Below are 15,892 nucleotides of genomic sequence, written 5' to 3' on the forward strand. Positions count from 1 at the left end.
TAATGCCCTTTTTAAACCGGGTTTCAAATAATAAAGCTGGCTCTACCTAGCAATGGGTATTGCCAGTGAAAACTGGACCCAAAATAATAAAGCTGGTTCTACCCAGCAATGGGTATTACCAGCTACAAAACAAAGGGGTTGCAGTCCCGAAATAATAAACACAAAAACACGTCTCCAAACTGGGTGCTCTGGTGCAGGTGCGGTGCTCTGAGTGCTGGTGCCCGTGCGCGTTCAAGTCCGGGCTTCTTGCTGCAGCTCCAGCTTCGTATCAGCCGTCTGGTAAAACAAACACAATACTCCTCAATGAACCCACACTTCATTCAAGATTCCGTCCTTGTCTCCTCCCATTAACCACAACAAAAAGGAGACGATTACGGCGTCACGTCCCCCTAAAGTACCCTAAGCCCCGCCCCCTCCGATAGCTAGTTCAATCACTTCTCCTCCAATTCATGACTGAAACTTCGCTCATCGTACTAGGGCGATGACTCCAGGTACCGTAACTTCGCCCTCTTCCTGAATGGCCAGCTCCCGACTGTCCCCAGGATGAACTGCCCAACCATTCAGTAGGAAGCCCGCAGCTCCTGTTGTACAGTGCCCTCACTGGTCGAGAGGGAGATTTTTGATTCGGATTCATTCGCTCTCCGTCACAGGGTTGTAGTAGTGTATTGAGGGAGTCTGAGAGAAAAAAATGACACTGATGTTTAATGCTTCTTTCATTTGTTTGGGTGCAAGGTAATCAAAAATGCAGTCTTCAGGTGTGAAAAAGTTATTACTCCCCTAGTTAACTCAACCCAATTAAAACGATAATTAGGGTCAGCTGTTTGAATACTTTGGTTAACAATCAGGTCTGATTTGAGAGTTTCAAAGTCATTTCTAAGGCTCTGGGGCTCCACCAAACCACAGTCAGAGCCATACTGTCCAAATGGAAAAAGTTTGGTACAGTAGTTAATCTTGCCAGGAGTGGCCATCCTGCAAAAATCTCTCCAATCTCTCCGCGTAAAATCGTCCAGGAAGTCACATAGAACCCTATAACAACATCCAGGGATCTGCAGGCCTCTCTCACCTCGGCTAAGGTCAGTGTTCATGACTCCACCATCAGAAAGACACTGGGCAAAAATGGAATTCATGGCAGAGTAGCAAGGTGGAAACCACTGCTCACTGAGAAGAACATGAATGCTCATCTCAAGTTTGTCAAAAAGCACCTGGATGATCCTCAGTAGTTTTGGAACAATGTTTTATGGACAGATGAGTCAAAAGTGAAACTTTTTGGCCAACATGGGCCCTGTTATGCCTGGCAAAAACCAAACACTGCATTCCACAGTAAGAACCTCATACCAACGGTCAAGCATGGTGGTGGTAGTATCATGATTTGGGGATGCTTTGCTGCATCAGGGCCTGGACGACTTGCCATCATTGAAGGAACCATGAATTCTGCTCTATATCAGAGAATTCTACAGGAGAATGTCAGGCCATCTGTCTGTGAGCTGAAGCTGAAGCACAGCTGGGTCATGCAGCAAGACAATGATCCGAAACACACAAGCAAGTCTACATCAGAATTGTTGAAGAACAAGAAATTCTATGTTTTGAAATAGCCTAGACAAAGTCCAGACCTAAACCCCATTGAGAGGGTGTGGCAAGACCTGAAACAAGCAGTTTATGCTCAAATATGTCTCTGACTTCTGCAGGAAGGAGTGGGCCAACATTCCTCCATGGTACTGTAAGAGACTGATCAATAACTACAGGAAGCATTTGGTTGCAGTTATTGCTGCTCAAGGTGGCGTAACCAGCTATTGAGTCTAAGGGGGCGATTACGTTTTCACACGGGGGCAATGGGTGTATAACTTTCTTTAATAAATAAAGGAAATAAGTATCAAAATGTTGTGTTATTTGTTCACTAAGGGTCCCTTTTATCTAATATTAGATTTTGGTTGAAGATCTGATAACATTCAGTGTCAAAAACATGCAAAAATGCAGAAAATCAGACAGGGGGCAAATACTTTTTCATGGCACTGTATATAGTTATATAGTTTATGTAACGTACTCAATAAAAAAACTTAAAAAAAACTAATTACATTCGACTGTTTCTCTTTTCGTTATACAATTTACAGTGTTTTGAATACAGCCATCAGAAAGACTGCTGCGGGGCTTCTATGTATGACTATATCTCCGGTCCTTCTAGTGTTAAACACATGCTGTATACAGAAACACTAAATACAAAAACAAAAACGGAAATCATGTATTTCAAATCCCAAAACTAGACCGCCATGCATAAACACAAAGATATGCATACTAACTCTGTAAATTCAGATTATAGGTACATTTAGTGTTTCTCTCTACAGACTTTCTCAAGGAAGCAGAGTTAGGGAGTTATGTGTCTCAGTAGTTTAGGGTTTGATTAGGTTAGGCTCTGCATTAAGATTAGGATCCAGACATACAGATCAGAGTTTCTGAGGCCACCTGTTTTATTTTTTGCAGCCACAACAGCCCCCCAGCAGGGTTCTTCATAATACTCCCTTCAGCTGTGGGAATAGTATATGCTTTTCTAGTTTCATCGACCCATTTCATTGCTATGGTCAAGCTTGACTTTTACTGCTTCCCTTTTATGTTGCTGTCTATTGGCCTGGTATAATAAAGCGTGGGGCCATCAATAAGTTTGCCTCGACATTAGACCTGCTGACCACTGCCCTATATCAAAGTTTTAAGAATAGTCAGTGACCAAATCCACCTTTTAATCTGTGAAATTTTACACATACAGATTATAGAGGGTGAGTGCCGGCCCTCATTGCTATCCTCACCTGGAAGGCAAGTGGCATGGCGGCCACTCCACTTGCCCGTTTTGAGGCAGGTGCGCCTGGTGCTCCCGGTTTGCTGGTAGAAGGGGGAGGTGCATTCGTACTGCAGCTGGGTGTAAAGGTGGTGGAAACCAGGGGCAAGCTCCCCCAGCACGGGCGGGGTCTTGCTTGGGAGGATCTGTTTCTGGTGCTTTGCAAGGCTGGAGGATGAGGAGTAGAGTTTGTGCAAGGGGGTATTCCTACAGGGATCGGAGTGGAGACCATCACAAAAACAACATCTTCAGATGCATTAAGGGAAAGCTTTGAAATACAATTATGAATAATAAGATTCAACCACCCATTGGGAGACAGTCAAAAATTCAGTTGGGGGATTCTGTGATCAAGTCTCTGTGGAAATTTCACTGTCTCCCTTCTTGTATAAATTGTTTATGCATTCTTCTAAAGATCAAGCCATCCAGCCAGGAAGCAGAAACCTTCAAGAGTTCCTGCTAAGGGCTGTTGCAACTAATTCCTCATCATAATTGGATTAGTAGTTTTCCCAACATAACTATTCAAGTCAGGGGAATAAACAAATTCTACTGTAACCTACAGTTCAATCAGCACCAGAAATATCTAAGGAGTTCATTCTGGATTTAGGACCAAAAGTAGGCCTGAGGCTACACAAGTAAAAATAATCAAGCATCATCTTAATCTGACAGTTTCTACCTTTTTATTTAATCTCTTGGTTCTACAGTGGCTGTCAAAAGTATTCATCCCACTCGGACTTTCCCACATTTTATTGTGTTACAACATGGAATCAAAATGGATTTAATTAGGAGTTTTTGCCACTGATCAACACAAAAAGTCCTTAACGTCAAAGTCAAAAATAAAATCTACAAATTGTTCTAAATGAATTACAAATATAAAACAGAAAATAATTGATTGCATAAGTATTCATCTCCTTTGCTATGACACACCTAAATAAGCTCTGGTGCAACCAGTTGTCTTTAGAAGTCACACAATTAGTTGAATGGAGTCCATCTGTGTGCAATTAAGGTGTCTCACATGATTTCAGGTTAAATACACCTGTCTCTGGGAGGTCCCACAGTTGGTTAGTACATTTCCTAACAAAAACTACATCATGAAGACGAAGTAACGTGAAAAGCAAATCCAGAATAAGGTTCTTCAAAAGCACCAATCAGGGGTAGGATATAAGAACATTTCCAAGGTACTGACTATCCCCCGTAGCACAGTAAAGTCCATTACTAAGAAATGGAGAGAATATGGCACAACTGTGAATCTGTCTAGAACAGGCAGTCCTCAAAAATTGACTATACAGGCGAGAAGGGCACTAGGTCAGGGAGGCCACCAAGAGGCCTATGGCAATTCTAAAGGAGTTACAGTCTTCCACGGCTGAGCTGGGAGACACTGTGCATAAGGCAACAATAGCCTGGGTGCTTCACAAAACTGGCCTTTATGGGAGAGTGGCAAAAAGAAAGCCATTACTCACGTCAAATCTCGGCCAGAGTTTGTCAGAAGGAGACTCTGAGACCAAGTGGAAGAAGATTCTATGGTCTGATGAGACCAAAAGAGAGCTTTTTGGCCTTAACGAAATGCACTATGTTTGGCGCAAGCCTAATACTGCTCATCATCCTGAGAACACCATCCCTACCGTGAAGCATGGTGGTGGCAGCCTGGAAAGCTTGTGAAGATAGAGGGCAAAATGGATGCAGCAAAGTACAGAGAAATCCTGGAGGAAAACCTGCTGAAGTATGCAAGAGACCTGGGGCTTGGGAGAAGATTAATCTTCCAGCAGGACAATGACCCCAGACATACAGCCAAAGCCATACTGGAGTGGCTTAAAAACAAAAAGGTCAATGTCCTGGAGTGGCCCAGCCAAAGCCCGGACCGCAATCCAATTGAGAATATGTGGAAAGAGTTGAAAACTGCTGTTCACCAAAGGTCCCCATCCAATTTGACGGAGCTTGAACAATTTTGCAAAGAAGAATGGGAAAAAATTGTAGTATCCAGATGTGCAAAGCTGGTAGAGACTTAACCAAATAGACTCATGGCTGTGATTGCCTCTACCAAATATTTACTCAAGGAGGTGAATACTTATGCAATCAATTATTTTCTGTTTTATATTTGTAATTAATTTGGAACAATCTGTAGATTTTATTTTTCATTTTGACATTATAGACTTTTTTGTGTTGATCAGTGGCAAAACTCCTAATTAAACCCATTTTGATTCCATGTCACAACAAATAAAATGTGGAAAATTCCAAGGGGGTGAATGCTTTTGAGAGCCACTGTAAATCCAATGCTTTGTCCTTTAGTGTTATCCACAGACGCTATTGCTGTTGGTCCCAAGATTTATAGTAGGCTTGGTGCTGATGCCACTGCAGCCACTATCTGAATACCTCAGGTATGCGAAGACCTGGAATGGATGACTAACAACTAAACTGCAACAAAACTGCAGCAACATTTGATGAATTAGCAAAATCAAGTGAAACTGCCTATTTGACACTGGCTCCATGTGCATTATTGGATTGACTAAAAGTCACTGCTCTTGACATACAAAGCTCTGATTTGACTGAGAAATTTGTGAATTATCAAAGCATGAAATAACAAGGGCTCTCTGTATATATGAATTACCAAGGACATGATTACAGAAGTCCCCAGATCAATATGAATAGTCAAAGAGTACTCTGAGTCACATTGTAAGTGTCTATTTGTTTACTAAACCAACATTTGTTTGTTGGTTTTCAATTCAAAAAACAGAAAATACACAAGTAAAAAAGTTTTCCAGACAGAACCTGAAGGGGAGGTGTGGGGCCAAGACCTTCTGTCTCACCAGGTCAGAGACCTTGGGTTCTTGGCAAGCTGCAGGAAGAGAACAAATAAAAACAATGAACAAGCCTATATTTTAGTGCTAGTCAACATTTTCATTGTAGCCTGCAGTGTGGCCCACTTCTCTCACCACCATTCCTAATTAAATTGAAAAGAACCATAACCTAACTTGACTTGAACTGAAATATGTTCTGTGCAAATTCAGACAGAAGTTTTCTCGAGCTTAAGGTGGAAAGGCGGCGCTGGGTGGTGTACCTCTGATACACTGGGGCAGTCTGCCACTCCATGTCCCATCAGGCTGGCAGGTGCGCTGGGCATTTCCACTTAGGCTGTAGGAGTTGTTGCAGAAGAAGCGAGCGGCAATGGGCTCCCCTCCTGAGCCCAACGCCAGGAGATAGAAGCCGTGCAGGGGCCTCCCTGGATCACCACATTGCTTCTTCTCAGGGACTGAAGGAGGAGTCAAGAACACAGGGGGACCACTGTTATTTACTGTACATTGTGTGCTTAATAAACCAAAAGGACCAAAAGTTGTTTCTTAGGAGGGGTTCCACCGAATAGTTCAGCAGTCAAATAGAAAGAAAAGTGAGTTGACCTCAGAAACTTCTAGTTGACTAATCACACATTTCAATTCAAAGCAGCAGCAACATAATGATGTTTCTGTGAGTTTATACTGTGGTAGCAGTGAGCTAGCAATATCAATATTGTAACTGTATGCAGCTGTTTGAATTAAACGGAAAGTAGTTTTTATGCGAGTGGTTGCAGATGGATGGAAGTGCAGTTGTGGTTGTAATTCATTACATATAAATGATATGTTAGAACAATAATAAATACTTAGAAAAACATCAAACAGTTTTAAAATATAGTGCACAAACAATAAAGTGTTATCACCTGTACACTCAAATAGAAAACTAGACATGATCAAATACATGATTTATTAATATTAATAACTAAAACATTTTTACCTTGACTATTCGACTGGCAAATAATTAATCATTCTACCCCTATTTCTTATGTGACTATCAGTTTGTATTATTCTTGTCATAGCCCCCTCACAAATTTAGACCACAATCCACTGAAAGCCCTGTAAAGGGCAAATTGGGTATATAGTAACTCACAACTCCCACTGAAGTTAATACCTTTGATACACTGGGGCTGTGTGCCGCTCCAGGTCCCCTCAGGTTGGCAGGTGCGCTGAACGTTTCCACTCAGGGTGTAGGAGCTGTTACAGAAGAACTGCACAGCTATGAGGGTGTCTCCTGGGCCCAACACAAGCAGGTGGAAGCCATTCAGGGGCCTCCCAGGGTCAGCACACTGCTTCTTCTCAGGGACTGAACACAGGGAATTAGTGCAGACAAGGTACTTCCGTTTCAACACATAGGATACGATTCAAACTAACACCATAACATGTCATCAATATCTAAAGATAAAATAGATCATTAAAACTAAATTAAAGCATGGTTTACATAACAAAAAATCAGAATACCTAAACTGCTGTTAAAGGACACATTATACTCATTAAACTGCAAAAGGGGGTAACAATCACTGCAGCTAGAAAAATAGTGCCATGCACATCCATTCATTATATAGGTCTCGCATGTGCAATTTTGAAAGAAACACACGTTAGAGCAATCATATATTGTCATATTGTCAAAGCACAACACATATCACATTAAACAAATCCATGCTTTTAGATTGTCTTGCACAACAAATTGTCCCTATACCTTCAATGGTTTCTTTTCTGTCAATAACCAATCGACTGCTTTAATTATTGATTGACATGCTTTCAGCCAGTAACCTGCTTTGACCCAAAAGACACTGCTGGTGTGAAATGACCAAGGAAGTAAAGCAGTGACAGACTTCCTAGAAGGCAAGGCAATCAAACTTTCTTTAATCTAGTGTGGTACCAGATGTATGTTTTAAAATTAGCATACATGTTTGCTTTGTAGCAGTTCAGACCTGTGGAGCAAAATGGTTAAGAGTTATGGAACTATTTTGTTAGTTGCAATTACTTTAAATGGAAGGGATCAGCTAGTGGATTTTGTTTTGTTACACAATTGAACCAACTGTATAATATATAACTGTAGATTAACTGTCTAAATATGTTTTGATGAAATTGAAACTTTTTGTACAGCTTTCAGGACTAACATAATGAAGAGTGTGACCCCCCCCCCCTTCACACATACATACATCCAGTACCCCCTTACCGCAGCGTGGTGGCTCAGCGCTCCAGGTACCATCCAGCTGGCAAGTGGCCTTGTGGGTGCCGATGAGGGTGAAGCCGGGGTCACAGCGAAAGGTCACATGCCCCCCGAATCGGAGGTCATTTCCCTCCCTCACTCCATTGGCTGGTACCGGAAGGGTCCTGCACATCACCACTGACAGTTCAGATATTTGAGAAAATCCACTTTATTACAAACACAAGACCATTAGAAACACAGGTTTCAGCAAATAAGACAATCTGCTTTACATGCTAGTGTGTATACTCAGGCCAGCCAAGAAATGAGACAAGGCCTTCCGATAAGTACATTCTCAGTAATCAGTGACGTATACACTGCACAGTGGGGGTACAAAAGCTACTTCTGTAAAGGAAGCAACTAAAATGGGTAAGCAGTAAATTGCAGTGACACCTCTTTTTTTGGTGTTGCCTGTAAATTTATAGAAGCATGTCAATATTGCCAGCAGTTGGACAGAGTATCACGATATGCATAATGCTTGATGCATAGAAAAATGTAATTGTTTCTGCTCTAATCTAGTGACCACAAATAATTTGGTTAGACAAGTCTACCAGTACTGCTACCAGTATTTTTGTTAATATACACTGATTGAGATAAGACAGCCATACGTGCAAAACATCACATGATTTTGAATTATATGGATCACCATCAGCAGTTGCATTATCTCAACCTCATTCAATGTTTATTGGACATATGAGATAATAAAAAAGTAAAAATAGTACTGTAGTGTACCCCAAAAACCACATTGAAACTTCCATTCCAAGCATGTAAGTCGATCGGCAGCCTCTAAAAAAACAGTAAACTTATGTCTTTGTGTGATGCAGCTCAGCAGACCTTAGTGGAGAAGTTTAAAAACACTGACGTTTTTTGGGGTTTTGTTGCAGAACGTGTTGCCCGTGCCATCAGCTCTCATCCTAACTGTAAGTAGAAGTTATTCTTGTTATGTCGTGTGCCAGCCGGCACACAGTGAGACCCTGAACACTGATTCTGGTACAGTATGTGTGTTGTAAAATTGTTCCACAATATTTCTCTATTGTAATGTGTTCCCGATGGATAGGAAGAAAGATATTTATCCTTGAAAATTCTTTACAGCTCTAGGGCTTTGTTTGTTTTCTCTCTCTTTCTGCTGCTGACTCTCGTGCACTGCTCTGCCTGGCAGGGATTATGTTCACGTGTCCAGATCTCAACTAAAGTTGTTATGTACCTGCAGTGCTGCAAGTGAACGCCCTTGATCTCAAATGGCTCATTTCACGCACAAGAATTCCGCATGTCTGAAAACACAAGTCCCAGTGAGCACTGTCCTTTCCATGTCCTGCCAAATTCCTTTTCTTTTTCTGTTCCAATACATGGAAGGAATCATGGAAAAGAACAGTTGCCTTGTGTACACAGTAAACTTGAAATTCATGTGCATTGGCCTCACTGCCCTTAACCCCAAAAGTCCTGTTAGTCATTGCTCTTGCATTTTATTCTACGTAACCCTTCCTTCCCCAGAGGATGAGGCAACTTCATAAAAAAAAGCAGCTGTCATAGTGTACTGATCTGTGGCAGGTCAGAAGCCCTGCACATGAAACTTTTGTATATTATGTGTTTGCTTGAGGTACAACTGTGTATATATTTGTTTTTATGAATAAGCATTGTAATTATTGTGTGTGGTGTTGACAGGGGTGCAGTGTATCCTGCAGTGTAAATCACTATGTACTTTCCCCACCAACTGGACATGCCTCCGTACATGTGTGAGAATGTATGTGTTTGAATAGAAGGCCTGATCTAATTGGAGCTGAAAGAAATGTGGCTAGATTGTAATTGATTTGATTGTCAGCTGTCTTTGCCACATGGTATACAGGGTTCTCCCCAGGAATTCTGTATAGCTGGGTGGCAGAGTATTATAGCCGAGAGCAATTTTTTTCTTTCTTTTAACAGAAAATAAAATTGCCTTATCTTAAACATATAATAAGACAAATAATTTGTATAATATTAAGAAATTCAGTAATAAATAATAATCCATCCAAATTTGTACACAGACTACACTGCTCCATTTACCCCCTGATCCTTTGCTTCATACCACCCAATTCCTTGCTGTAAAAAAGCCATTTCCATTTTTTTTTTTCACACATCATAACCACTATCACAATGTTTCTTTTTTTAAGCACTGGCCCCTCCTGCAGCTCTTCCAATTTGCTTTCTACGAGTTGCTCTTCGTTGACTATATCAGGCTGCTCTCTTTCTTTTTTCATCATCCACTTAGGGTTGATAATTTCCACTTTCATTGTCACTATTTTTCCTTTGAAAATATTCTGGTATTTTTTTAGCAGTCATTTTGACGTTTCACCCTCTCGAAGTGCTTAAAATGGAAAACCCACCCCTTCAACTCTGATTGGTTAAATGTAGTGTCAAGACGTAACCCAGCAACGCAGCTGCATGTGGTTCCAGGATTTTTTTTCACCCAGCAAGTGATCTAGTCTGCTAGCAGCACTATAAATCCTTATCATTAAATGCATAGTAGCATCTGCAAGATGGGCAGCTCAGGGTTTTTCAGCTGGGCGGAGACAGCCACTTAGCCGGGTGCCCTGTCTGGCTGAAAGGCTTGGGGTGAACCCTGGTAAGAGAGGGGCTTTGAGACAGCTCCTGGGTTCAGCTTACAGAAGGGCTGAGAGCTGTAGCGTGTGCTCTTGCGCTAGTTAGCTGAGACATGTTTCGCTTAGCTGCTGCTTTATTTCGTATATTGGTTTGTTTAATTAAGTAAAAGTGCACAGAAAACACTGTCTCATGCGCCTGTTATTCCCACTGCAAGCCATGACTGCTATGCTTCCCTTCTACAGTTTCATAAACTGGAAATGAGGGCCTTTGTCAATACAAAAAAACAATCCCCTGTAGATCCACTACATAGTATAAACTCTAAATCAATAATTGGTAAGTTACTGTAAAACCACCTCCAAATAATCCAGTGATCTACACAAACTACTCCACATTGATAAAGTTAAAAAATGCATATATATTACATATAAGTAAGATTTACAGAGAAAAACAGATTAATCTCAGTTGCATAAGTATTTAACCCCTTTGCTACTGCAGCCCTAAATCAGCTCAGGTGCAAATGATTTGTTTGAAAGGTCACAACATTAGTGAAATGGTTTCAGCCTGTGTGTTCTCAAAGTGGTTTAACTTGTAGATAATTTCCCACATAGTGATCAAACAAAGCAACCACGAAGACCAAGAAGCTTTCGAAACAAGTCAGGGATAAAGTGGTAGAGAGGCATAGAGCAGGAGAAGGGTACAAGAAAATTTCAAAGGCGCTGATTATCCCTCTTTTCACAGTGAAGTCCATCATTAAGAAGTGGAAGATGCATCATACCACCAAGATACTACCCAAATCAGGTCACCCTCCCAAATTGAGCAGCCAGGCAAGCAGGAAACTGGTTCGGGATGTCACTCTTAAACCAACAATGACCTTGAGAGATCTGCAAAGCTGTGTGTCTGAGATGGGAGGCTGTTTGCCAGCTTTGGCAAGAATGAAGCCATTACTCAAAAAGACTCATCTTAAAGCATGTAAGGAGTTTGCGAAAAAGCATGTAGACGCTGCAGACATGTGGAAAAAGGTTTTGTGGTCAGACACGACAAAAAATTGAACTTTTCTGTCTAAATACCAAACGTTACATCTGGCGCAAGCCCAACACTTTACATCACCCAGTCATCACCACCCCTACTGTCAAGCATGGTGGTAGCAGTATCATGTTCTAGGGATGCTTCTCTTCAGCAGGGACTGAGAAGCTTGTCAGGAAAAAGGGGAGAATGAATGGTGCAAAGTACAGACGAATCCTTGAGGAAAACCTGTTTGAGTCAGCCAAGACTCTGAATCTGGGGTGGAAATTCACATTTCAGCAGGACAATGATCTGAAGCACAAAGCCAGAGCCACACTGGAGTAGAATTAATGTTCTTGCGTGACCTAGTCAAAGTCCTGACTTGAATCCAATTCAACATTTATTGCAAGACTTGAAGATTGCAGTCAATCAATGATCCCCACAAACTTGTCAGAACTGGAGCAATTTTCCCATGAAGAATGGGCAAAAATTTCACCATCCTACTGTGCAAAGCTAGTAGAGACCTATCCAAAAGACTCATAGCAGTAATTGCTGCACAAGGTGCTTCTACCAAGTACTGACTTAAGGGGCTGAATACTTATGCAACCAGTACATTTCATTTTGTACAATTTATTTTCAAGTTTTGCTGACATTTAACCTCCTCCTCATATAACAGTGTTCAGTTTAACCACCACAGTTTTGAATAAAAAAAAGTTTGTTTGAAAAACTGTGCATAGATTATTTGTAATTCAGCAAAATGTGACATTATTAGTAAGGGGTGAATACTTCTGCAAACCACTGTGTGTGTGTGTGTGTGTGTGTGTGTGTGTGTGTGTGTGTGTGTGTGTGTGTGTGTGTGTGTGTGTGTGTGTGTGTGTGTGTGTGTGTACAGTGGCTTGCAAAAGTATTCAGACCCCTGACCAATTCTCATATTACTGAATTACAAATGGTACATTGAAATTTCGTTCTGTTTGAGATTTTATTTTAAAACACTAAAACTCAGAATCAATTATTGTAAGGTGACATTGGTTTTATGTTGGGAAAATACTTTTAAGAAAAATAAAAAACTGAAATATCTTGCTTGCATAAGTATTCTTGTCTCTGATAAGCTAAGAAGCACTGAGTGCTATGAAAAGACTGATTGTTCTCCTTTATTTAAACCAAACACAGAATGAATTTATATAACTTGCATTTCCAGTGATTTTCTCATTTTAAAACATACAATGACTTTACATCTACCTAATTGTGTTCTTTATAGAGTAGGAACCATTATGAAAGTTTCCTGCTGTAACATTGCATTATTATGTTGCAGTTTCCCCATGCATTTCCAGTGGTTATTCTACGATTTACCATACCATGGTTTTCCATTTTCTATATTGTACCATACTGAGCTTTAAAATGCTTACTTATGCTTTACCATGCTTTCACTCTACATTATTACACTTTGCTGTGCTTTTACTATTGAAAACTTTAAGGGAACAGCAAGAGACAGCCCTCTGTACAAGGGTCTGCTCTTGTAAATTACTGTGTCAAAAACAAGGAGCTAATAGAAATTCCAGTAATGAGAAATTTAGGAGCACAATCTGGAAGGAAATCAGGTTTTCAATTGAACACACAAGCCCTATGCCACAGTAAATAAATAAGTTATTTTCAGCTACTATTGCAATGTTCACAGTAGGTGATTAGCACTTTGTCAGTTCAAGATTATTTATTATATAAGAAGTAAGAACTGGATACACTAACAATTACATTGCACTACTGTTATTGGTTATGACAGAAAGTTCATTTGGCTACACAGCTTGACTGAGTAATCACTCTGCTCCCATTATTTCTTCATTGATTTAGGAATAACAACATTGCAACTAAACCAAGAGCCCTTGCCTCTCAATTCAATTTAACAGGCAAGGATCCAGGCCAATAAAGTGGCGGCCAACAGGATACAATCCTGACCCCTGTAGTTGAAGCCGGTACTGTAAGTGAATGTCTTTGCATTCTAAGTTGTAGCATGTAGTCTGGATTGTGTGAAACGTGATTCTCTCTAAAATCCTGGGAGAGTGAGCTTGACATTGAAACTCCCTGAGTCTGGGTTAGTGGGTGCTCATGTGTGCTTACGCTCAAAGACAAGATGAATCAATTAGTGGTGTGTTTGAGAAATCAAGGTCTGGTCTGGCAGCATTAGATGTGATAAAGTAGGGGGAGAATATAATGGATTTCCTCCTAGCAGCTGATGAGTCAATAACTTTGGCGTAAGACATGTAATTGCCTCTATATAGTTCAAAGGTAAGACAATAATCATTAAACCATGAGGCTAGTAATTTGAGATCAGCCGATGCCTCGCCATTCAATCAATTGGCTGTGATGCCAAGCCATTACATTGTCATACTACCTAGGATTGCACTTATATACGCTAGATGGTATTTTCTCCTTGCAGTGGATGAAAACCTGATGTTAATCTGCCACGTGTCAAAGTCTAGGAGAGACCATACCGGGTCCCAGAATGTCGCTGGGATGCAGTCCGCAAGGATGTGGGGTCAGTGCTTGAGCTGGGAGTCATTCAGCCTTCCCGAAGTGAGTGGTGCTGTCCTATAGTGATTCCTAAGAAGGAATTTCTGTGTGGATTTTCATAAGGTGAATGCGATCTCCAAGTTTGATGCATACCCTTTCCCCCATGGATGAACTCCTTGACAGACTGGGGAAGGCTAAGGTTTATCTCAACTTTGGATCTGGCGAAGGGATACTGGCAGATTCCATTAATTCACAGCTCGCAAGAGAACTACCCCAGATGCGCTGTTCCATTTCCAGACTTTCGGCCGTCCTACGGGCTCTGGGGGAAGCGAGGCCAACATCTGCGTAAGTGTGCATTTGAAAAAAGAGACCCAATATCTTGGCTACAAAATGGGTAACAGGCGGGTAAAGCCAGTAGCCTCTAAGGTCCAGGCTGTAGTGGAGGAGACGATCCCAAAAACCAAGTCTCAGGTGAGATCACCACTGGGGTACCGTCGCTTTATCCCTGAGTATCCACCATAGTTACTAGGAGGAAAGCAACGCATTTAGAAAAGTGGACAGGTGGGTGTCACGGGGCCTTTGATATGATAAAGATAAGACAGTGCCAAGCCCCGCCCTAATTGCACTAGATTTTAGCAAGGAGTTTATCCTTCAGACTAAAGCCTCTGATGTTGGTCCAGAGGCTGTCCTATCCCAAGAAGTAAACGAAGTAGAACATCCTATTTTTTACATCAGTAAAAAAAAATGGCTCCCAGGAAGAGAAATTACTCCGCCATTGAGAAAGAGTGTTTGGCCATTAAATAGGCTACATACACTTTTTGATATCAGTTATTGGGACGTTCATTCCTCCTCATTATGGACCATGTCCCTCTTAAATGGTTCAATATGATGTGGGACACGAATGCCCGAATACCTCGGTGGTATCTGGTGCTGCAACCCTTCGCCATTCGAGTGAAGCATTGTGCAGGCAAAGCACACCAAAATGGAGATGTTTTTTTTCTCAGGAGGGGGGACAATCTGGGGAGCTAGGGTTGGCTTGAGTTCCTTTGGCTTTACTCTGAGGGGTGGGATATGTGAACAAGAGAGAAGGAATTTGAGCTTCAAATCTCCCTCCCAAGCTAGAAGGGCGCGAAGTAATGTTGGTGGTATGCCTTCACAGGGATCGGCCAACTTGATGGTAGGGCAGAACCAGAAGTCGGCCATCTTGGGGAAAGGCCGTAGCTATGGGACTGCTAAACAACTATTGTGATCAGCTGTGTTGTGTGCTCCAACTGGATAGAGCGTGGCGCTGCACTGATCACAGGGAGGAGTTTAGAAGAACAAAGGGACGCAACTACACAAGTATGGCCCCTGACGCTGAAAACGTTAAACCCAGCCGGAGATCTGTTTGTTGTTTTTGTGTTGTAGAGCTGTATGAAGCCAGAAGCTGAAGCTATGGAGCCAGTTAGTTTGTTTATTATTTTGGAACCTTTCTTTTTGGGACTGCAGCAATAGACACTGGCACCAATTCCCAGCTATGGTAATTTAATACGTTTAGGGGTACAAACTTGACTTTTTTTTAAGGCTAGACTACAATGAATTGCATCTTATTGCTGAGAGACATTAAAGTCTGGGCTTAAAGCTGTAACAGAAGTTATTAAATTCGATGCTCTTTTTTTCTTATATTATTAGAACAACAAATAAAGAGCATCGAGTTTAATGCTTGGCCAGGGTTTCTGTTGTACAATGAAGTACAGCAGGTGACACGCTTATTGTGTCACTTCTTTATGTGGGCACGGCCAAGGGCACAATATATATTTTCTTTATCCAAATTTAATTTCCAAACACATACATCCTGTTCTACGTGGCACATCAAGTCCGTGTTGTTGGAGTGATGTATTCATTTTTGGAAAATCCATTTTAATTTGATCTAATTTTACTGACATAAAAATTATAGTGACCAATAATATTCAC

General features: G+C 41.3%; 1 protein-coding gene across 1 annotated transcript in view; it reads right to left on the bottom strand.

Moving 5' to 3' along the window:
* The window catches only part of si:ch211-102l7.3 (inactive serine protease PAMR1), a 52,283-nt gene that overhangs the window by 9,314 nt on the left and 27,077 nt on the right, over positions 1-15,892 (bottom strand). Inside the window, exons 7-11 of the mRNA XM_041276836.1 lie at positions 7,826-7,996; positions 6,758-6,949; positions 5,877-6,068; positions 5,588-5,654; positions 2,796-3,031 (exon numbers count right to left, since the gene is read on the bottom strand). Of these exons, the coding sequence (XP_041132770.1) occupies positions 2,796-3,031; positions 5,588-5,654; positions 5,877-6,068; positions 6,758-6,949; positions 7,826-7,996 (858 nt within the window). The remainder of the gene's footprint in view (positions 1-2,795; positions 3,032-5,587; positions 5,655-5,876; positions 6,069-6,757; positions 6,950-7,825; positions 7,997-15,892) is intronic.

Source organism: Polyodon spathula, chromosome 17 (assembly GCF_017654505.1).
Source record: "Polyodon spathula isolate WHYD16114869_AA chromosome 17, ASM1765450v1, whole genome shotgun sequence".
NCBI classification, from domain to species: domain Eukaryota; kingdom Metazoa; phylum Chordata; class Actinopteri; order Acipenseriformes; family Polyodontidae; genus Polyodon; species Polyodon spathula.